Below are 24772 nucleotides of genomic sequence, written 5' to 3'. Positions count from 1 at the left end.
CTATTCATCTCTCTTTCCTCCTCAACCCCTTTTTGTAATTCTGAAAAAGGCTGCTATAAACATCCATCAGCAGGTTTTCACGTGAACATAAGTTTCAACTCCTTTGGCTAAATACAAAAGAATGCAGCTGTTGGATCCTATGGTAAGAGTATATTTAGTTTTCTAAGAAACCACCAAACTGCTTTCAAAGGTGGCTGTATCATTTTGCATTCCCATTAGCAGCAACTGAGAGTTCTACTGCTCCATTTCTCTGTCAGCATTTGATGGTGTCAGTGTTCCAGATTCTGGCCATTCTAATAAGTGTATCTGGCACTTACTTGGTGTAATGAGTGGTATCTCATTATAGCTTGATTTTATTTTTTAATTTTAAAAGGTTTTAAAGTTTTTAATTTTTTATTTCTTTTACTGAAGTATAGTTGATTTACAATCATTATTGTTTTAATTTGCATTTTGACATATGATTTGGAAGTATTTTTCATATGCTTATTTGTCATCTGTAAACCTTCTTTGGTGAGGTGACTATTAAGGTCTTTGGCCAATTTTTTAATCAAGTTGTTTGTTTTCTTACTGTTGAGTTTTAAGAGTTCTTTGAATTATTTTGGGTAACAGCCCTTTATCAGATATGCCTTTTGTAAATATTTTCTCCCAATCCATGATTTGAATTTTCATTTTCTTGATAGTGTCTTTCACAGAGAAGAAGATTTTAATTTCAGTGAAGTCCAACTTACCAGCTGTTTCTTTCATGGATCATAGCTTTGGTGTTGTATCTAAAAACTCATTGCCAAACCCAAGATTATCTAGATTTTCTCCTATGCTATCTTAGATGAGTTTTACAGTTTTGTGTTTTGCATTTTTGTCAGTGAACCATTTTGGATTAATTTTTGTGTAAGGTCTGTGTCTAGATTCATTATTCTACATGTGGTTGTCTAATTGTTCTAGTACCATTTGTTTAAAAGACTATCTTTGCTCCATTGTATTGCCTTTGCTTCTTTGTAAAAGATCAGCTGACTGTATTTATGTGAGTTTATTTCTGGGTTCTATATTCTGTTCCTTTGATCTATTTGTCTATTCTTTCACCAATATCACTTTGTCTTGACTACTGAAGGTTTAGAGTAACTCTTGAAGTCTGGTACAGTGTCAATCCTCTGACTTTGTTCCTCTTCTTCAATATTGAGTTGGCTATTCTGGGTCTTTTGCCTCTCCATAGAAACTTTAGAATCAGATTGCCAAAATACACAATATAACTTGCAGTGATTTTGACTGGAATTGTAAAAAATCTATACATCAAGTTGGGAAGAAATGACATACGGAAAATATTGTATCTTCCTGTCCATGAACATGTACTTCATTCATTTTTTCAGTTCTTCTCTGATATCTTTCAGTAGAGTTTTGTAGTTTTCCTCATATAGATTTTATATATTTGGTTATATTTACATTTATTTAATTTTGGGGGTGATAATGTAATAGTATTAGGTTTTTATTTCAAATTCTACTTGTTCATTGCTGGGATATAGGAAAGCAATCGACCTGTATATTAATCTTTTATCCTACAACCTTGCTATAATCACTTCTTTGTTCCAAGTCTCTCCTTTTTTCTTTGGATTTTTTACATGGACAACTATGTTATCTGCAAAGTATACCTTTTATTTCCTTTTGAGGGTGGCAAACTGCATTAACTAGTACTTCCAGTATGATGCTGAAAAGTAGTAGTGAGAGGGGACATCCTTGCCTTGTTCCTGATCTTAGTGCGAAAGTTTTCAGTTTCATAACTGTAGGTTTTTTGTAGCTATTCTTTATCAAACTGAGGAAGTTCCCTTTTGTTCCTAGTATACTGAGAGTTCTTATCATAAATGGGTGCTGGATTCAGTCAAATGCTTTTTCTGCATTTATTTATATGATTCTCAAAGGATTTTTAATGCAGATATTAATTACAAGGCAGGATCACATTTCTGGTCTGTGAGTAGCATATAAAAGAAAGGTATGTTATAAATATGTTATGCAACCCTTTTTACCCAGTCCACCATTTAACTGCCAAATGATGATGGCTGAATATTTGTTTAACCCAAGATAATGAAGTTAAAATGAGACAGAAAAGATGAAATCTTTATGGAGAGATATAAAAATTCTATTAGAAAGGCACTAAATAGTAAAGCTAACATTTAAAATGACTATTAAAAGGCTTTCACAGATAATTTGCTATTAATCACCACCAGTATTCCTACCTTTTGGGCAGATACGACCAAATGCTACTAGACATTTTTTTAAGTACTCATGGAGTATTTCCAAAATCATACCTCCATAGTGTATCACAAAGGAAGTCTCAACAAATATTAAAATAAATATCACATAGACTGTGGCCTCTACTTAACAGGATTATAAATCAGTAATTAAAAGATGTCCACATATCCTTGTATTTAGAAATTTAACATTAGACTTTCAAAAAATTCATGGATCAAAAAAAGATTATAATGAATTTTTTATCTTACTTGCAAAAATCTGGGCATTTATAACCAATCTTCTTCTGCATTTGCTACAGATTAACAGAAATCTCAGCTACTTGGCAGAATTAAAACTTTAAGTATTCTTAAGAGAAACTATACCTGTGTATGCTGCTCTCCTAAGGGAGAAATATGGCTTGAGACAGACTGGCTCTGGCCTTTTAGTAAAACTACCAAAAAATATGTACAGTAAACTAAAATACAAGATTTTCTCCTTCCTGCAAGCATGACTTAGTTTGGGGTTAAAATATGCTTCCTTCCCTCCCTGACTTCATCTTTTTAGCACAGGTGGTAAAACTGGCACTGCAGAATAGAAATCAGTAATTGATGCCAGGTTATTATGCCTCAACCTGTAATCTGAGTTTCCTGAGAAAATGTGCTTTTTAAAGTAGTTGAACATGTCTTCCTTCAAACATATTTCTAAATGTCTAATATTTCAAAGACTTCAATTAGTACAGTTTTCCTCACTGAACCAACATGACATCCGATAATATTTAATATCTTTAGAAAAATCCACTTAGCTATGAGTTACAATTGTTTTACTATAAATCCTTAGAAGCACCTTTTGTAATAATCTGAAATTAAAAAAAATTTTTTTACACTAAAGTAAGTTTATATAGCTCTGGTTGCTACACAGTTATGAGTTATTTTTTAAATTCTTGCAGGTTCCATCTAGCACACATTCCTAAATAGAAATAATGTTCTTGTCCTTCCAAAGTTAAGAATCTATTAAAAAATCCTAGACTGGGATAAAACCCTTCTTCAAAGTTGTGAATCTTTTTCGAGTTACTGGGGGGAATGAACCCAGGACCTCGTGCATGCTAAGCACGCACTCCACCACTAAGCTACATCCCTCCTCTCAAAGCCATGAGTCTTTTGATAGCTAATCAGTCCATGTAGGAGAACAAGCAAAACAGCAAGGTGACAGAAGAGGAAGTAAAACCGAAACACAACAAAGAACTAGACATGACTAATCCGCCATACTACATCCCATTAATTTTACTTAATGTTCCTTTAGTGTTAAAACAAATGACAGTAAACAAAAAGTAACATTGTTTCTTGTTCTATTACTCTCAGGACCTATACACAGTGACGAAGGTCCCATTGTGTATACCAGATTTCCACATTCACAGTTTGCAGAATGTGAAAAAGATGTGATCTTTCTTTCAGAGGTGTTTAAATATCAGTCAATAAATATTTATTGAAAACATATTGTGCAAAATACTGTACTAGGCAAGGGGGAAAATAAAGGAACACATGACATTTCTACTTTGAAGTGCTTACAATCTAATTGGAAAGATAAGATTTTCATGAAGAGAGGGAGAAGGAGGCAGAGAGGGAAGATGAGGAGACAGAAAGAGAGGACTTGTGTAATATTTATTACAAAACATAATTCATCGCTAAATTTTATAAGAAAGATTAAAAGTGACAGAGATTCAGAAAAGATAAGAGTTTGTGAAGTTGAAAATATCTTCCCAATCTCTGGAAATTCATGTACTTTTATGCCCTTAGCAAGATTATTAAATTCCATTTCATCAAATCTTCAAGTTAAATTTATATATTTACTCACACACCTCTAGTCACTCAAGTACTCTTTCTTCTCCTCCTTACCTACTCATCCTTCAGAACTCATTTCTTTTGGGAAGACTGTCTGTCATCCTTCCTGCTGTCATGTATACTTTTCCTTTCTCCCTGGTCTCCCAGGTGAACCCAGCATATGGTAGCAGTTGTAGCTGGATGCTTCAATAGTAATCTGCACATTCTTTGTCCAAAAAAGGTAACCATAGTAAAAGGTGATAAATGCCATCCATCTTTCCTACTAGATCGTAAGTTCAAGATGACAGACCAGGGGGGAGGGTATAGCTCAAGTGGTAAAAGCACATGTATAGCATGCACAAGGTCCTGGGTTCAATCTGCAGTACCTCCACTGAAAAAAAACGTATAAATAAACCTAATTACCTTTCACTTGGCGCGCGTGCGCACACACACACACACACACACACACACACACACACACACACACACACAGACTACGGATGATTTTTACTCTTTTCCTAGCATCTAGCATAGTTTCTGGCTTAATAAGTATCTTCTGAATAAATGAATGCCTGAAAATATGTATCTTGACCTTTAAAATAAGCAATATTCAGAAGAAAGTATCAATATAGTCTTCTAACATACCATTTGACGGGCTGAAAGTTCTTCTGTTAGTCGAGAAATCTGTACAGAATATTGTTTTCTTACGTTTATAACCTGTAAATTAAGATATTTATTAGGTCTACCATAGAATAATTAACATCTAATAAAACACTTATGATAATGATTTTGATAAAAAAGTATAACTTTTAGGGTATAATAGATAAGCATATGCTATATTAAAAAGTCAAGAATTTACCATGACAGTGGAAATAAGTGAATAGGATGCTACATTCTAAAGGACAATGGTTGTCAAACTTTTTGGTCTTACTATCTTTTTACACTATAAAACAGATTTTTGTCTTTATAATGGATTCTCTATTAAAATTTACCATATTAGAAATAAAAACTAATTTGACACAACATTGTAAAATGACTGTAACTCAATAAAAAATGTTTAAAAAAAAAGAAAATCAGAGTTCTCACACCATGAGTAGTTTGATAAAACATTTTTATCATTAAAAGCCACAAAATGTATTAATCTATTTTAAATATATGTCATTAACAATATTTTAAACTACCGTCAAAGTTACAGTAGTCTCAATGCCAAGAATAGGACAGGGATTCCTACAGAAAGGATATACAAGATTAGGAATTAAAAAAACCCAGGCTTTAGTTTGGATTCTGTCTCAAATTATAAATTTTATCTTGGGAAATTACCTAATTTCAGCCAGACAATGACAAAGTAATAGATTTCTAAAAAATAGTTTTGTGGCAAGAAAAATACAGTGAATTATACAGTGAATTCACTGGAGTGAAAACTCGACCACTTAGTTGCTTGGGAGAAAAGCAAGCATGTTAGTTCTATTTTTTTTTAACTGATGAGGTTTTAAAAACCAGTTCACTTCAATCTACCTAGGAGAGGAAAATAATATTGCCCACACAAGAAAAAACATAGGTAAGAAAAAAACTAACATCTTTGTTCTCTCCAGTGGAGGAACATACAGTGTACCTACCTATCCTGTAAGAGCTCATCTTAAAAGAGTATTAGTTTTTTAATCATCTGTTAATTTCATAGATAGCCTTTACAAATATGTAGGAGAGCATTTTAATGTAATTATTACTGTAAAAATGAAAACAGTAATTTCTGCTTTTGCTAATTCATGTCTCTGACAAAAATGTCAAATTAAAAAAAACCAAGGCTTTTTCAAAAAGTTGCTGGATGATTCCTGGTCTGAGGCAGGGAAAGTACAAGATGAGAGAGAGCCCTTATTTATGCAAGAAAGCTAGAGACAATTTGAGAATAAAAAAGACTGATGGTAATGGCTCATGAAATAAAAAAAATAAGAAAGATCCATGAATCCACAGTGACATTAAAAAAGGGGGGAGGACTCTCCTTTACCAAAAAAATTGACAGCTAATAAATGTATAGAAAGACTGACAGAATTAGAATGTAATTGTTTTTAATTATCCCATAAAATATTTATTTCAGGCAAGAATTATCAATGGATGCTAAAACCACTGGATGAAAGATTTTGGTGGAAAAGGATACCTACATGGCACCTTCCCCAGTTGTTTATAAAGTATAAAATGGAGACATCTAGTCTTATCACCCTAATAATGTGGTCAAGTTTAGCATCACCAATACACAACCTGACACTACAGCTTCCTAATGAAATGAAGTGGGAGGTAGGTATACACATTGCTCTGCCAGAAATGACCTAAATCTAGTCAAGATGAAACAGTCATGTGAATCCAGATGTGGAATATTCTAAAGGACAACTGGCCTGGATTCCACAAAGGATTCTTTGTCATATACAAAGGAAGGCAGGGGACTGGTTAAATCAAGGAAGACTACAGAGATACAGCAGTCAAGTGCAATGATGTATAAATATGGACTGGAGTCTGAATTTAAAAAGACAAACAGCCATAAAGAATATTTTAGGGAAATCTAAGTTAGACTGAAATAATATGGATTTTTTTAATGTATGGTAATAGTGGTGTGGTTGTGTAGCAAAATGCTCTCTTTCTGGGGAAACAGATGCTAAGATGAAGAGTCATGAGACCTCCGGCTTATGTGTGAATATTTCGCAAAAAGGAAAAATGCATATGTATGTAAAGAGAGATGGAATGGGTGTGGCAAGATACTAAGAGTTTTCTGGGTAAGAGGTAAATAAGTGTTCATTATGCAGCTCTTTCAAACTTTTTATGGGTTTGAAAAGTCCTAAAAATAAAAACAATACAAAATGAATGGTAAACAATTTCTCACAGTGATTGAGAGTAGAGCTCAAGAATCAAGAACTGCATTTGTGACCCAGTTCTGCTACTTCCTGGAGGTGGAATCTTAAGCAAGTTAGTTAGCTACTCTATTTTTCAGTTTCTCATCTTTAAAATATTTTTTTGCGGTTTCTTCCTCCTAAAGTCACTTTACACTTTCAAACTTTATCACACTGCTTACGAATTAATTCATATCTGTACCAGAGGAAAAGGCAAATAAATGTATGTCTTCTTTGTCTTTCTATATGAAAGCAAACTTGTATTTCCAAGATAGTTTTAACTTTCATAAGGCTCACAATTCTAACCAAGAACCAAATCATTGCTTTAACACAAAAATATAAGATTTAGTCTTGATAATGGAATTGCAAACACCACCACAATTCATAAGTTGTACAAGTATCAGCATGATGTGACTGAAACAACGCTGGGCTCACTATAGCCAAGAGAAGGCATGAGTCTAAGTTCTGGCTTTAATTAGTATATAATTTTGAGTGAGTCAATAACCTCTCACAGGTTTCAGTCTCATTACCAATAAAATAAGAGGTTAAAGCAGATTTCTCTGGTACTCTGGTCCCAAGACTCTAAGATACTGCAAACAACAGTAGGTTTTCTTCTCTTACTTCTCATGAATTCTAAGTTTCTTTTCGAGCTTTCTTTTTAACTTTGTGTTTCAGGTATGTTAATCTGCACTGTATTCCTAGCCTAAATCTCTCTCCTTCCCACTTCCCCTATCCATTCCCTCTGCCTCACTCTAGCTCAAATGTTAGGAGCTACCATCTTGAAATGATTTTTATTGGAAATTTACTACAATTGATGCAATTAGCTGATAATTAATTAGCTAGGTCAATCAGGCAAAACCTCAGGTAGTATTTAGTCTTAAGCTGTGAAATTTTGTAAAATTTTGGATTTTAAATATAATGAAAAATCCTTTACTTCCTTCCTGGTTCTTACGGAGGCATCTTGCAGAAGCCGGGAAATGGTTTCTTTCATTTTCTCTATATCTTCTTCTTTTTGCTTTTCCTCAAGCAGAGCCTTCAGAAAATAATAATTTGATGTTATTATAGACTGCATCATTATTAATAAAGATAACATAATAAATGGGTAAAAACTTATCCACTAATCACTTTCTTGAAAGCATATATCTTATTCAAAACTACTGAGACATCTCCACTTGGAGATCTTGCCTAAGTTATGAATGACATTTATTTTCCCTAAACTCCTCACCTGACCATGTCTTAACCAAAAATTTATTCTTTTCCTTCGACATTTCAAGCAGTGCCATGACTCTTCTGACCTCTACAGCTGGATATTTAGAATTATTTTTGAATTTTCTTTCTCTTTTATTCCCTATACAAAATAAGTAATCAAGTTTAAATATTATATTCTCAGAAAAATCTTTTCGGTTTCCCTTTCTTTCCATTATTTATTTTTTTTCAAATTATGTCCCTTGTTGCTTCATACCTCCTTTACTGTAGACACTACCTACTTCATCTCTATGACATTTCTAACTATCCAATCATTTTCATTTACAAAATATTTCACCTACAAAATATTCTTACAATCCTAGTTCTGTTCTTAGTCACACTCCATTTCTTTGCTTCCCTGTGGAGCAAACTCCTCTGAAGTCTACACTTGCTTATCTCTAAAACTCTCATGTTCACTCCAATAAAGCTTTCACCACCAATGATCTCTATACTGATAACCCATGAGCCAATTTTGAGTAACTGTCTTATATATCTGTCAGCAGCACTTGAGATAATGGATTACTTTCATTTCTGTTTTACTTTTTTTATTTGGCTTTTAGCGCATCACAGTATTGGTTCTCTTCTTAACTCACTGATTATTTCTTCTTAGTGTGCGTTGCTGTTTCTTCCTCTTCTCCTGAACCTCTTTAATACTTAACTACCCAAGACTTAGTCCTTGGTTCTTTTCTCTAACTGCATCCATCCCTTGGTAGGCTAATCCAATCTCATGGTTTTAAAATACCATTTATATGCTGACAATTCCCAAATTTACATCTCTAGTCCAAGGATCTTCCTGAGCCTGGAATTCCTCCGATTTTAGTCTTGAGTGAATTTTTTTTTTTTTAAATATCATTACAAGGTAAGTGGCTCTTTGTTTTGACCCCACTGTCTTCCAAAGATACCATACATGTTCCTATCTTTGCTTTTTATTGTTTAATAAATCTTCTCCCGCTTAAATAGGTAAACTAGTGAGAATTAATTGCTCTTTTGATGTCACAACCTTTTCAGGGAGAACAGGACAATGGGGAAAAGGGAAGCTTCATAAGGAAACTATACTAAGGTTGCTTCTTGCCTATGTGTATGATTGGCTGAAAGAACCCTTGACTTCTTGGAACAAACAACTGAAGGTGGGAACCCTCTGGCAATTAAGCAACAAGTCAAGAGGGAACTTAATACCGTGGCCATAAATAGCCTCTGTAAAGGTCTGTTGACCTACGACTTGGGTGAGAAGATCTGTGGGATAGGCAGTGAGTGTCACTACTACCTTCTCTGTCCATCGTGCTACACACAAAATGTTCACCTTTGTGACCTGATGTTAAGAATGTTCATATGACTAGGCTTCAGGGGGAAGAGATAAACAGTTTTGCCCTGCTCTTAATTTTTCTAAATAACTTAGGTGTTTAGAGCAACTCCCAAGAACATTTTGTCTCTTTTGCACCTTTCAACCATTCTAAAGAAACAGTATTCAGATCACAGGTGGGAATGTTAGCTGAAAGGTGTAATAAGTACCAAAACATTCCCACAGCTTAGATTTGGATAATTATTTCTTTTTTACATCTTAGTGGCTTCTTAATATGCAACTTATAGCTTATTTTGTTTTTAACAGTGCTCTTGGAAAACTGTCTACTATGTGAAAAAGAAAGCATAAATAAAACAAAATATTTCCTTTGTATTCCCCATACTTCCCAGTGGAGTGCTATGCATATACTAGGTATTCAATAAATGTTGGTTAAATGAAATAATAATTTAATGAGAGGCAGCAACATTAAAAACAAATTATCTACTTTGTGACTTCTATAAATTATATACCATTCATATGGAAGTGGTACAAGATGAAAACTATGATATGCAATAGCACAGTAATCACAATATCTAGAGGGTTAAAAAATACAGCATGGTGACATGAAGGCTCCAGTTAATAAATCTTTATGGCTAAATTTAATTCCCATCAATTAAGATTCTATTCTATTAGAGTAATTGGACAGGTGACAAAGCGGAAATAAAGATGAGTAAGATTCATGCAAGTGAATAAAATATATAGAGTACACATGCTGCAGTAAAGTACTTTAACAGATTTTTTGAAAAGTATGAGACTACAGGGGATGAAGATTAGTTACATAAGAACTGCAGACATTAAAAAAAACTCTAATATGAAAGTTTTCAGAGAAGGTTGACATTTTATCATATTTTATGATGTTAAGTCTTAACATCAAGAGTGTAGCATGTCTATTAATGATGAGTATAGTACTTTCATTTTTCTGTGTTTATTCTGTAGTTATTGATTTCCTTACTATCAGGTCACACGGGGGAATGTTAAATATTTTATTACCTATTTTACTTATTTATAAACATGTTTATTACTTTTCTTACCTGATTTTTTTGAAGGTTAACTTCTTCTAAGAGTTGCATGCTATTTCTGGCTCTCACAATAGCTTCATATTTCTCATCTTCTAATTCATTGCACTTTGCTTGTAACTCTGTGGTCTGTTTTTCCAAATGTGTTTTTTCTGCTCTTAATTGGGTAGCTTCTTGGATTGTCACACATAACCTAAAAATTAATAGTCACATCGCAAAAGTTAAATATTTTTAAAAAGAAGGAGGGAGACAAGAGATTTACAGAGCATCTGTTACAGGACAAGCATTATTCCAGTTACTTTCACATGTATCTTCTCATTGGATCCACTCAAAAGTTCTGTAAAATAAGTTTCATTATTTCCATTTAAAAGAATGACAGACCCAGAGAGCTTAAACATTTGATTAAGGTCATATGAATAATGAGCAGTGGGACAAAGACTAAGCCTAGGTATTCTAACACTAATTATGTTACATTTTCTACACTTTTCTACTTGTGTTAACTCATACTGTCTCATATAGTTACATGACAATGTTATAAAGCAAATTCTTAAAGAATAGTTGTTCTATCTATATGGTCTATTTTTATCTTTGCTTGATTCCCCTTTCCTACTCTCTACCCAAGTAACTCATGTTAACTTACTAATGTATATCTTTGAATATTTTTCTCCATGTTCATAATATCACACATATCATTTTATACCGACACAGTATACATTTAAATATACATACACAGTATATATACATCTATCCACTGGTTTTTAAACATAATATTTTATGTTATAAAAATTAAGATCATAGTATACACCCTTTTCTGCATTTGATTTTCTTACTCAATAATATCTTACAAAAATCCCCTTAAACAATACATCCCAAACCTCTTTCCCTTCCTAGTCTGATGGATGTAACTTCTCTTCACTGTTAAATACTGGAGAATTTAAGCCTATTTTAAAAGTTTGTTAGCTATGTGATTTGTCTTCTTTGAATTTTCTCTTCATAGCCTTTGCCCATTTTTTCTGATGGCTTATTTACTTTGCTTTTCTTTATAAGAACTTTTTGAATATTAAGATACTAACCCTCAGTCTTCTATATGGCAAATATTTTTCCCAAATCTACCTTTCTGTTGTTGCCTATTGACTCTATTTAGGATATCTTTATTACACTAAAATGTTCCCTTTAACAAAGCTAAATTTGACCTTTTTTCCCCAACATCTGGGATTTCAGTTTTTATAAATGTAATGTCATCTCCTAGAATTCCTTGAAAAATTACCTTTAATATTTTTACCTGTAAATCTTTAATCAATCTGGAATTTACTTCTGAATGTTCTATAAGGAAGGAGTCTAGTTTACCTGTCTCCCAGATTGACGGCTAGTTACATGAGTACCATTAGTAACTGATGAACTGAAATAACTCCGTATCAGAACGAAAATATGCAAATTATGACTTCCTTATGGATTGTCATGTTTCACTGACCTATTTGTCTATTCTATGCCCAAATCATATTAATTTGATTTAAGTGGCTTTATAACATGTTCTGATGTCAGATAAGACAATTCTCTCTTACATTATATATTTTTCTTTGTTTTTTTTCAAGCATTTCTTTTATCTAAGTGTTGGCAGGAGAAGCCTTCTGTATTCTCTCCCCACCCTTTCTACCCACACCCAAACACAGGAGTTCCAGGAGGAAGCATCCCTGCTCCAGCACACCTGACATTTTCCCAGCTTTAGAAATTGAGAGGACTCAGCCTCACTTTTATTTAATTTCTCTATTTTTAAACCTTTGTTGTTGTTGTTGCTGGGTAGATCTGTTTAATTCTGAATGAACTGAGTTAAAGTCTACCAGTATTTTAGCCAGAGTTCCTAGTTGCCAGCAGTAGACTAACTCCAATTTAAGCAGATAAAGAGTTTATTAAAAAAAAAAAAAAAAGATATTGGTAAATTCACAGACTCACTAGGAGAGCTGGAGAACCAAGTTTGAAGCTTTATAGTAAGGGAACATGCCTGGAACTTCATCACAGGATTAGGATGGTCTCCAATGAAGAGGGGAATTCCCCAAACATTGTAGGAAGGTAAGAGGCAGATGGCCAAAAATAATAACCATAAGTGTATTTTCATCAAATCACCCTTGCATTTCCTAACTTCTGCATTACATGTTTAGCTGTCCTATTATCTGCCATATTTAGATTTATTAATGTTGTATCTTTTTCATAATGGTGCCATTTTTCATTAGATAAGGTCCCTCTTTATTCTGTTTAGTGCTTTTATCATTAAACTCTACTTTGTGTGATATTGTCATTCTTGTTTTCTTGTTTATAGTTGTTAATATTCTCCACTAAAACCTTTAAAATTTAAAACAGATCCTCTTCATCCTTCCTTTCTCAGTATCTTTGTTCATTTATTCTTTTTTTTAGGTATTTTCTAAAGTAACATATTACTAGGACTTGCTTTTTAATTAAAATCTGCAAGTCTCTGCCTTTTAATGGAATTCACTCCTCTCATACTTCAATGATTTACGTATATGACATTATTCATTCCATCTTACTTTGGTTAAAGCATGGTGGTAGATGATGAAGCAATCGCCACCTCCCCACAGAGGTACAGGACATTTGACACTTTACTAGCAGCAGTTCACCCATTTGCTTCACCATGGCCTCTTGGGGACCAGGTAGAGGAGGTAGACTCATGAAGAGTTTACGCAAACTTCATCTTCCAAAAGCCCATGGGGCTCAACAGGGCAAACTCTGTTTAGGACTTGGTGAATTCCAATCCTCAGTCAAAACTCTCTGACTCTTGTCTTCAAGCTTGACACTCACCCATGTCAGAAAAAGCCTTGCAAATAAAGGTTTCATATGTATTTAACAGTCTGGCAGATCCAGTAACCATTTGGCTCTGAAAAGTCAGATTGGTGTTAGGAGTAGAGTTACAGGAAAGTAGCTTCAGATAATCAGCTTCATAATTTATAGGTTTCCATAATTTTATAACATAGAAGATGTATTACTACTATTCTTATTCTCATAAAGGCACTTCTACATGCTCTACAGCCAAATCTTATAAGAATCCTTTCTTGGAACTTACTAAAATTGGGCCAAGTTCCCTCTTTATAATATAATAATAATAATAATAATAACAACAACAACAACAACAACAACAGCAACAACAACAACAACATCAATGATAATAGCAAACACTTGTAAGAACACACTTTGTACTGGGTACTTTACATATGTTAAAGAAAAACATAATCAAAATATGAAAACAAATATATGTATGTATATACAAGACTGGGACATTGTGCTGTACACCAGAAATTGACACATTGTAATTGACTGTATTTCAATAAAAAATTTTTTTAAATTAAGAAAACATAATCCTCAATATTTTCAAAAACACTATGAAACAGGTTATATCATTAGCCTATGAGGTAGATATGAAGCTAGTATCATATAGCCAATGAGGGAGCTTAAATCATTATATTTATTTTATACAAAGGGAAACTTACATACAATGAGGGTAAGTAACTTGCCCATGGTTATTGATCTAGTTATTGGTGAAGCTGGAGCTTGAACTCAAGTCAGTTTGGGTCCAGAGTAAGCGATCCTAATAAATATGCTAGACTGCCAAACAGAAACTTCCACTTAATACAGATTCAACTCATAGATCTATGTATCTGTTAGTATACAGCAAGAGGCTATCACTTCAAGTAAAGTTGGGGTGAGGAGACATACTAAAGCCCACGGTGCTGAATTAAAGCTTGCATATGGAACAATATTACCCCCCAGAATCTTTCCTCAGTTTTGGAATACACTCAGGCTTGTGCACTTACATTCCCAGCCCGCAGCAGAAGACTGGTGGATCCCAACCTGAAGAAACTGGCCCAAGAAAGAGCACCCCCAGTTTTTGATATCTGGGGATTGTCCAAGGAAAAAGTCAGCTCACTGCCTAAACATAATACAGTAAGTCTGTCAGACTGTAAGTCCATCTATACACACCTAACTACCTATCTACTTTTTGGTGTCTTAATTTTTTTAAATTGAGATATAATTGACATAAAACATTATAGTCAACCCTCTATATCGGCAATTTCTACGTCATGGATTCAGCCAACCACAGATTAAAAATATTTGGAAAAAAATTACAAAAAGTTCCAGAGAGAAAAACTTAAATTTGCCATGCACCAGCAACTATTTACACAGCATTTATATTGTATCAGTAATTAATTTAAAGGTGATTCAAAGTATATGCAAGGATGTGCAGGTTTTATGCAAATACTACACCTTTTTATATAAGGGACTTGGACATCCACAGATTTTAGTATCCACAGGGTTCTGGAACCAAAACCTGTTGGATACTGAGGGACAACTGCGTATTAGTTTCAGGTGTAAAACATAATTTGATATTTGATATATTTTGAAATAATCACCAAAGTCCAGTTAGTATCCATCACCCCATATAGTTACAATTTTTTTCTTGTGATAAGAACTTTTAAGATCTATTCTCTTAGCAACTTTCAAATATACAACACAGTATTGTTAAATATAGTCACCGGGCTATACATTACATCTCCATGACTCATTTCTTTTAAAACTGAAGTATGTACCTTTCGATCCTTTCACCTATTTTGCTCCCCCCCTACCTCCCTGCCTCTGGCAACCACCAGTCTGTTCTGTATCTATGAGTTCAGTTTTTAAAAATATGGAACACTTCATGGATTTGAGTGTAGGCCATGGTAATTTTCCCTGTATGTTCCAGTTTTCAGTATATGTACTGCTGAAGTGAGCACTTTGGTGTCATACTTTTAAATATCAGTGGACAGAAAGGATCACCAAAACATTTCAAGGAAGGCAGACAGGCACACATGAAAAAGGAATGTAGCAAAAGCAGAGACAATGCAGATAGCAGACGAAAACTTTAAAAATATATTTAATATACTTACTAAGAGATGATGTAACATTTATACTGATACTATAGAAAAAGAAACATTCAGAGCATAAGTGGCTCTTTAAAAATTTATGATAGCTAAAATAAAATATTCAAAAAATGGTTAATTAGAAGAAAATTTAAGGAAACTTCCAAGTTAGTAGAAAATAAATGAAGAAATGGAAAATGGGAGAGAAAAGGCATGAAAGTTAGGGAATCAATCCATTAGACACATTACTCAGCTAATAACAACTACCAAAAAAAATGAAAAAAACAGAAAAAATGAAAAAAAATGATTAAATTGAAAATCCATGAAAAATTCACAAAGTTGAAGAACATGAATTTCTAGATTGAAATGTCCCAAATAGAAAAGGATTCTTAACTAAATATGCACATTGCACAATTAGAATATTAATTGTGGTGGGGTGTATGATCCTGAAACTCTCCAGAGGGGAAAAAAAAAAAAACAGGGCAAATACAAAGAACTGGAATTTTGAATGGCACAGGAAATTTTTTTTTAACAGCTGGAACTTAGGTAATATAAGGAAAATATCTCTACACTTTAAGAAAAAATTTAAAACCTAGGATTTCCAATCTAGGATTCACTGCTCAGCCAAACTATCAAACACCTTTAAAGGTAGGGTAAAGATATTTCTAAATAAGCAAGGTCTTAAAAAATGTACTTCCCATGTGTATTCAGTTATGGTATCCATTAAAATTTGAGAGTCAACAAAGAAATTAGCAACTGTGGGATGCAAAAGACACAGGATACAACATAGGAGTGGTAAGAAGGAAGTTCTAGGACCACAATGAATTGAAGTTTTAGGGTAAGAGCTTGCATCAGTCCTTATGAAAAGACTAATCTGAGGCAGCGGATGGAAGGTTGTCATTCTATGTAACATTAAAGACTATTTTATTCTTTGTAACATTTGCTTATAGCCCTTCTTCCTACCTTGTTCTATTTCATTAAGGCCATTGAAACTTAAAAAAAAAATTTACCTTTGAGAATATAGTTTATTAGTCTTTTAAGTAAACTAGTTCTCTTCCAAATGTCTGCTGACTGTGTAAAATGCTAAATCTTATAAGACATAAAAGTTTAAAGTGAAATAATTTTGAATTTTCTAGGGAGAAGTTATCCTTTGTCTGAAAGAAGTGGAAGATTTAAGGAAGAAAATAATAAACTTGGTGCTGGGTCACCTATATATTCTTACTTCAATTAATTCTAAAGAAATTGAAGCTAAGTGAGGGTGGTTAACTTTCCCAATATACAAAAACATAATACTAGAACCAGAAATTGTTTGCCTCTAAATCTCAAATCTTTCTACTCCAACAATTTATATTCCTGTCCCCAGACATCCTCACCTTTAAAATACCATCAAATTAATCTTCATAAAGATTAATTTCATCATGTAGTCCCAGTTAAAGAATCTGTAATATACTGCATGAAATTCAAATTCAACTTTACCTTACTCACAAGGCCCTCTATACTTCATCCATTCATATTCATTAATTTCCAATGCATGGCCTCCTATTCCACATATAATCAGGACCATATTTCAATATCTTCAATTAAAAGATTCATACAGTCTATTTTGCTTAGGAGTAGGGATAGCAAACAAAAAGTTGAACAGTGGTTCAAATGAAAATCACTTTTCACCAGTCACCTAAATAAAGATTTCTTGCTCTTATTTGCATGTTCTTATTTTGAAAGAAAACACTAAATTAAAAAAGCACCAAATTTAAAAAGTTTAAAGCAATTCTCTTCATTTCACTCTGGTCTTATTTAGCAGGGCATATACAAACTAGCAGCCTTTCTCAGAGAGGACTGTCATTCCCCGAATATAATTCCCAGTAACCATGAGTTATCTTTAAAGGCAGGAGGGGAGGCCTTTCTTTGGAAGATGGAAAGAAATGATTTATGCTTCTTAGATGTCTGTGGCATTTAAAAGGATCACAAATAATAATTTTAGAAATAAATAATAAATAATTATCAATAATTCAGTATTTGCTAAGGCCAAAATGTCTTTTTTTTAATAGAAAAAAGATGACCATTAAAAACATAGCTTTTCTATCTGGTAGTTCATTAAATAGGATATATTCACACCTAAAACATTGGCTGAACATTGTTCAGAAATACATATCAACTACACTAATAACTCTGCTTTCTCTTATATAAAAATAAAAGATTTTTTAAACTTCAAAATGTAACTTTTTAATCATAATATAAACAATGTTATTATAATAGCTTCAAAAGACAGCCAATGTAAAAATTTCCTTGCCAGGGGTAACTAGCTGAACACTAGACTTTAAAAAATATCCTGAGATTTTCTTACAATGCAGTGATCTCTTCTTAGGAAGCTGTTTAGTTAGCTTATAACTTTAGACTAAAAGCAAAACAAAATAAAACAATTAAAAAAAATCCCCATACCTTCAACACTAAAAAGACAACTTAAAGCACTAATGAATGAACAACTTCGATTCCTTATGAAATCCTATCCAGATCGAAGGAAGTGAAATTCACTCATTCCAATTTCACTGTTTCAAGCGTCTAGCATTTATTTTCACAGCATAGAATGCTACTGAAATAACAGAAGTGACAACCACAAACTTTTTCTCTAAGTTTAACAAAAAGAAGTTGAAGAAAGCAGTCAAATAATCACTCAACTGCTGAAAACTTTTGAAAATGAAAAACAAAACCCAGAGAATTCTAGCACTTAAAAAAATACAACTCCTTTCACCAGAGTCTAAGTTAGAGGTTAAAATCAATTAGTTCTGAACTCAGTGAACAAAGAAATGACTTTCATTAACATTTTGGATAAGAGAAAACAGAAGTTCAAAGCTACTAATTTGTTTCTGAATAAAAAATATCAGTCATGGGTATGTGACTAGAACTGAGATCTCAATTTTTGAGGTGCTCAAGATCAGTAGACTCTTTCTGAGTGTAACAGACTTCAGTAAAAAGAGTACATTTTTCGACTACAAACCATAATGTGATCTTATGGGCTGTAGTCACTGTATCTTTAATAGATTACAAATGACAATTTTCAAGTTTCTTAAGGGAACGTCCAACAAGAACTAGAAAATGACAACAAAAGATTCTAGAGTGAACATCTGCATTAAGACAGCAATTAAAGACAAAGCTACAGAATGTATTTAAAAAGTAGCCCACACCTTCAAAGATGACTGAAAATTATTGTTCTGTAAGGCTCCAAGAAACACATCTATAATGATTCCTCAAGTATTCTTTCTCTTGGGTATCCACTCAGTGAGAAATTATTTTTCTATGTAATTTTTACCCAACTTCACTATTATTTTCCCCCTGCTTTAAGATAAAAAGAGTATTTTTGGTTTTGGGACTAAATTTGACTATTACTGTTTTGGAAAAAAGATAAAGAAAAAATGATTCTTGAACATGTGTTTAAAATACACCAATCTTTTGAATATGATTTTTAAAAATGTCCAGCAAACCAGATTTTAAACTTATACTTACAGTTCACTCAGCACTTGTAAAATATATATTCTAGAAAATACCATAAACTGAAATTCTAATGTGGAATCACTTTCGAAGCATATAAACAAAGCCAGATGTATTTACCTTGTTTCTAATTGTTTTATACTAGATTGCAACTGCTGTAAGCGCCTATCTGATGCTTCCTCTCTTCCTTGGGCAGACACAATATCCTCCTCCTAGAAAATAAAGAAACTGTATGCTTATCTTGAGTATGTGAAAATTCAAAGCACCGTTAAATAGCATAAAGAAAGCAGTTCATTATATAAAGTTACTGTATTTCTAGAATTTCATATGTAAGTTTAAAGAAGCACTATCACTTTGGGAGCAAATCATGCATATACTAAAAAAGGGAGATGAGAACCTCACTATCAATTCTGTATTAGAAAAACAATAACCAAAACAGTCACTACATACAGATTTCTACCAATATTTCAAATTATTTTTATGGCCCAAGTCTAACAAAACAAGGCAGGAATTTGTATGCAGACTGTCTGCCCTTAGCATGTGTTCTTTTAACTAGGTTACACTGCATCCCATTATAATCGTAGATTATTTCTTTTTTGAACAGTGTTGCTTCAAAATAAATGAACAGGTTCTATTTGCACCATCTTTAAAAAATTTCCTGTTCATCCTTTCTGGCCTTTTTTGTTGGTCTTCTATTGGTTTTTAGTTATACCTCTTTGAATTATTTTTTAGTGGTTGCCCTAGCTACAATTTGCATCTCTAACTTATCCCAATTTATTTAGTTAATAGTTAATTAATTCAGAGAAAACACTGGAACCTTGCAACAGTGTATTTATTTCCATGTATCATCCTAGTCTTTAGTGTCATTGTTGTCATATATTATACCTACATACTTTATAAGCCCATCAAATAGTGTTAAGTTCTGCTTTTAGCATTCAAGTCTTTTAAGGTACTAATAAGAGAAAAGAAAAGTATGTATATATATCTTTCATATTTAAAATTCCTGTTGCTCTTAATTTCTTCTTACATCTGAGTTGCCAACTGATGTTATTTCCTTTCAGCCTAAAGAATTTTTTGAAGAACAGCTACACTAAGTGACACATTTTCTCAGTTTTTGTTTACCTGAAAATGCCTTTATTTTGCCCTCATTTTTGAAGCACAGTTTCACTGGACACAGAATTCTTAATGAGCATTATTTTTCCCTTCAGCAGTTCAGATATATTACTCCAGTGTTTTCTGCTTCCACAATTTCTTGAGAAGTCAGCCATTATTCTTATCTCTATTCCCCTGTTCACGCCATTTTTCTACTGCTGCTTTTAAGTTTTCTCTTTTTAACTGGCTGTCGGTGTTGTCATGATGTGTTGAAAGTGATTTTCTTTGTATTCATCTCGCTAAGGGTTCAATGAGATCCTTGGCTCTGTTAATGTTTTCCACTAAATTTTGAAAGATTTCAGCTATTATTTCTTTGAACATCTTTTCTGCACTGCTCCCACTCCCCTACCCCTATTCCAACCACACTTGCATTGGCTTGCTTCATATTGTCCCACAGATCACTGAGGTTCTGTTCATTTTTCTTCCATCTTTTAAACTCTATTCTTTGAATAGGAACGTTTCTATTGATCAGTCTTCAAGTTCAGTGATTATTTTGCTTTTTCCAATTAACTTTTGAAGCCATCTAATGACATTTTTATTTGGGTTGTTTTACTTTCAAACTCTAGAATTTCTATTTTTAAAATTATTTTCTAGTTCTCAATTAAAAATTCTCTATCTGTTCCTTCACTGAAACATATTTTACTGTAATTTAAAAATAGATTTTAATTCCTTGAACATAATAGCTTATTTGAAGTCTCTGCCTGTTAAATCCAACAGCTAAATCCAAACTCACTGAAAGTGAGTTTCTATTGACTTTCCTCTTTCACCCTCCCCCTAGCAGTCACGCTTCAGTGTCTAGTAAGTTTTGGTTGAAAATTGGATAACAAAGATAATGTATCGTTGTTTCTCTGGATTCTGTTTTGCTCTTTTGAAGATTATTAGCTTTTTTGCTCAGTTAGGCAATTATCTTGCCTAGACTCAAACTCTGAAGTGTCTTCCCCACAGTATGTAGCAGCTGCCATCTGTGATGAGTCTAATTTTTTTCCACTGTTAAATTTTTTTGCTAGGCTCCCAGGAAACTCACTGTGTCTGTGTAATGTGAGGATTAGTCAAGATCTGGGTAGAGGTAGGGCTCATCCTCTTTGTTGTTTGTTGCTCTTAGAGATCCCCTTGTAATTTCCAGCTGCTCTGCCAGCTTTAGGTTCTGTCCACAGATATTCAAACACTCATGCTTCAGCTTTCCTGCTCAAGCTGCACACATTTTGGGAATGCACTCAATTATAAAAAGCAGCAAACCTAAATATCTAGTTCCATACAGCTGTATCTTTCAAGAGCAGATTTCTCTCAGGTCTCTGCCTACTTCTTCACTGGGTTCCTGGGGACCCTATCCTAGCCCTGGACACTTAGTTTGACTGTCAGTTATGAACCTGGTCAGTTTATTCTCAGAATTTGGGTCTCAATTTTTATCGTTTGTGTGGCTCTCTTGCTGCTAATATTTCTTCTTTAAATTCTCAACTGAGCCCTAAACTTTGATCTTGGGAGCCACTATAAGTGCATATAAAGCTTTTGTTTTCTGAAGCATAGCTGTAGGGGTTAGGGAGAACTCTCAGGTCAGAAAGTTAAAAACTCATAATTCTCTCTTTCAGTGTCTTTCTGTTTTGGGGTGCTTTGCAGTGTTTCAAAAAACTTATCCAATTTTTTAACTATTATATATGAGAAGGTTTGCATAGGCCTTTCACAAATCCACCATTATTGGAAATCTATAACCAACTTTTACATATTTGGAAATAAGGCTCAAAAAAGTTTCACAGCTAATAAGTGACAGGGTTAAAACTTTAATAATTAGATCCATCTAAATCTAAAGCCTGACTTTTCCTTGATATATTCTTGAAACTTCCCTATTACACATAAAAAGAAAGTCTCTTATGCCAATAAATAGCACAAAATATAGTAAACAAAATGTAGTATTAAATACTTCTTTTCCATCTACATGTAACCAATTAATCAAAACCTGATTTTGCATTAACAAGCATTTCAGTAATGATGTATTTAGGGATGATTATGATGTTATGATGTTTTATTGACTTAGCATAAAGTAAATAGAGATAAAAAGTTATTTCCAATATTATAATTTAGCTTCCTAACTTTATATATAGAGGGCAACAAAATGATAAATTCATTTTCCAGCAACGCTCTTTAACACTAATCCACAACAGATCAACATTAAGATACATAGAAAACTATGCTACAGGCATCTGCATCCACTTGTCTTAGAAAAAAGGAAAATACCTTCTTTTGCATCTGTCCTTGAAGATCTTCAGTCACTTTAGTTAACTCTTCCACTTTTGCTGCTGCAACTCTCAGATCTAACTTGGCTTGCCTAAAACACAAAGTAAAAAACACTGTTTTCATAGACCACAAAATTTTTTTAAAATTAGAAAAGAAATTTAAATTTGGTAAAATCAGTACTAACCATTATGCACCTAAAAATGGATGTAAGGGGTTAATATTGAAAGATTCCTTTATTTCTAGTAAATGTATGTGGAAAAGAGTAAAGAAGAAAAAGTATATTTGAAAGAGTGAGCGCGAAGTGGGAGTCATTAATACTTTATTTGGATAAATTATATTTTATACTCAAATAATTCAATAGATTTCATGAAGAAGAACTTTATCATCATAATGAATTACCTAACAAGAATGTCAGTGCATTAAGTAGAATACAGTTACATCTATAATTTCCCAAATAGAGTTAGAGAAGTATTGCTAATGGGCCTTTTTATGAAAATGAATCCAAGCTTCAACACCTTGATCATTCCCCAAACACTAGAAGTACGTAACATAATGAATTGAAACACTGGTCTCAAGATAGTCTAATATCTACTTTCTTCAGAGACTGTAGGTGCAAAGGACAAAAAGGACAAGTTTTTGAATATTCTAATATTATCAAGTAAGTTTCAGTATCTCCTCCACTCCCTATAAAGATTTTAGAATAATAAAATAAGACTTTCTGAAACAGAAAAAGACTTTTTAATATCATACCAATTAAGCACTAAGTATAAATAAAGAACATGTGGATTATGTTAAAAAATATACTTTTCAGGAAGGAAGGTACTTTAGGAACTGCCTATATTTATTTCTTTTTATTTCATGTATGTATTATAAATATAAACCACATTAATGCTGTAGAACGTAAATAAATTATTTGATGCAAAATTCACAATAAATGTCAATTCACTTACTTTGACTCTTAACGGTATTCAGAATTACATTATTGATTAGCATAAAACAACAGGAAATAAAAAAGCTAATAATAGCTAAAATGTATCAGGTAATTACTAGGTTCCAGGAACTGTCCTAAATGCTTTGTAGACACTGTCTCACCACAATAACTCTGTGCATTAAGTAATATTGTTATATCAAACTGAAGTCTAGAGAGTAAGGTTGACAGAGGTTTGCTAACTTGCAAGTATTCACAGGTAAGCAATGAAACTGATATTTAAACAGAGTCCTCTGATATACTGGCAGCTAAAAAATAGCCCCAATAATACTGCATAAGATTAAGCATATAAGGAAATGCTTTGCTTTAAATATCTCCAATTTATAAAAATTTGACTATCAGATAAAATAATTTTTTTTCTGCTTGCAAAATGATTCATCAGATGACAAAACAAAAACAAAAAACAAAAACTACCTTATACCAGTGCATGTAAAATCTAAGCTTAGAGATAATTTCAGAAGTGAATCTACTATATAAATCAATAAATAAATCTACCAGATATAAAATTCTTTTTATTTTAAAAGGAAAAACTGAAGGGGTAAGATATTTATCCGGTAATGATAAAATTGAGTAACCTCTGACTAAGCATAGCATCCACTCTGACTTAGTTTTCTTGCCTTTAGAAAGGGGATAATAATGCTTGTTCTACTTGTGTCACGGAGTTGCTGCACAAGTCAAAATAGATAATGTACATTAAAGTGCACTGTAAACTGTAAAGAAATGTAAGGTCAGAGCATGATTAAAGAAAAAAAAATTGTGTTAGAGACACAGTAGGAATGAGGTCCAAGGTAGAGGATCCTAGAGTAAGGAACTCAGTTCTGTCACTAACCAGTGATGAGGCTTAATGTACTTCACTTGACCACAAGAGTGTCTCAGCGGTCTCATATCCAACAACAGAGAAGTAGATTAGATAATGTGCCAAAACTAAAGTTCTATAATACATGATTTCCTGATTTCTATCTAATTTGCCTAATGATTCTACTTCTAAATTTTCTCTCAATTGTGTATTCCATTTCCACTTTCATGGCCCAATGTTTGATCTCATCATAACTTTCCAGGACTATTCCAATGGATTTCAAACTGATTTCTTTGCTGCTGGTCTCCTCTTTAATTCATCCTCTACAATGAATCTCATCTGCAAAAAAAAAAATTATCTGGTGATAAAAATTCTTGTTTAATAATGATTTCTGGGTTCCCCACTTCCTTGGGCATATAATCAGCACTTTTCTGCATGACACATAAAGTTAGTCATCATCTGACCTCAAACATCTCATCTCTTGCTAATTCCCCTCATATAATTTCTGTTACAGGTAGGAGAGACTACCAAATCCTGTTTCTTAAACATATCCTTGTCTATTTGTTTACATGCTTGACTTAAGTAGCCTTTGCCTGCCTTTTCTGATAAATTCCTCAAGAATCTTCAAGACTTAGCTTAAAAGTGTCCTCATTTCAAGTCTTCCCTAATTTCGCCTAGGCAAAAGGCCCTATAATCCCAGTCCCCAT

The 24772-nt window shown here is 33.1% G+C and overlaps 1 protein-coding gene across 10 annotated transcripts in view; it reads right to left on the bottom strand.

Annotated features, from left to right (window-relative positions):
* Positions 1 to 24772, bottom strand: part of SCLT1 (sodium channel and clathrin linker 1) — a 164438-nt gene that overhangs the window by 75304 nt on the left and 64362 nt on the right. For all 10 annotated transcript variants that reach the window (XM_074378673.1, XM_074378670.1, XM_074378669.1 and 7 more), the window contains 5 exons: positions 22282 to 22372; positions 19021 to 19112; positions 10526 to 10703; positions 7845 to 7943; positions 4680 to 4751 (listed from right to left, as the gene is read on the bottom strand). In XM_074378673.1, the coding sequence (XP_074234774.1) occupies positions 4680 to 4751; positions 7845 to 7943; positions 10526 to 10703; positions 19021 to 19112; positions 22282 to 22372 (532 nt within the window). The remainder of the gene's footprint in view (positions 1 to 4679; positions 4752 to 7844; positions 7944 to 10525; positions 10704 to 19020; positions 19113 to 22281; positions 22373 to 24772) is intronic.

This window comes from Camelus bactrianus, chromosome 2 (assembly GCF_048773025.1).
Source record: "Camelus bactrianus isolate YW-2024 breed Bactrian camel chromosome 2, ASM4877302v1, whole genome shotgun sequence".
Lineage (NCBI taxonomy): Eukaryota > Metazoa > Chordata > Mammalia > Artiodactyla > Camelidae > Camelus > Camelus bactrianus.
The sequence above is the reverse complement of the archived record's forward strand: the minus strand, read 5'-3'. Positions and strand labels throughout refer to the sequence as shown.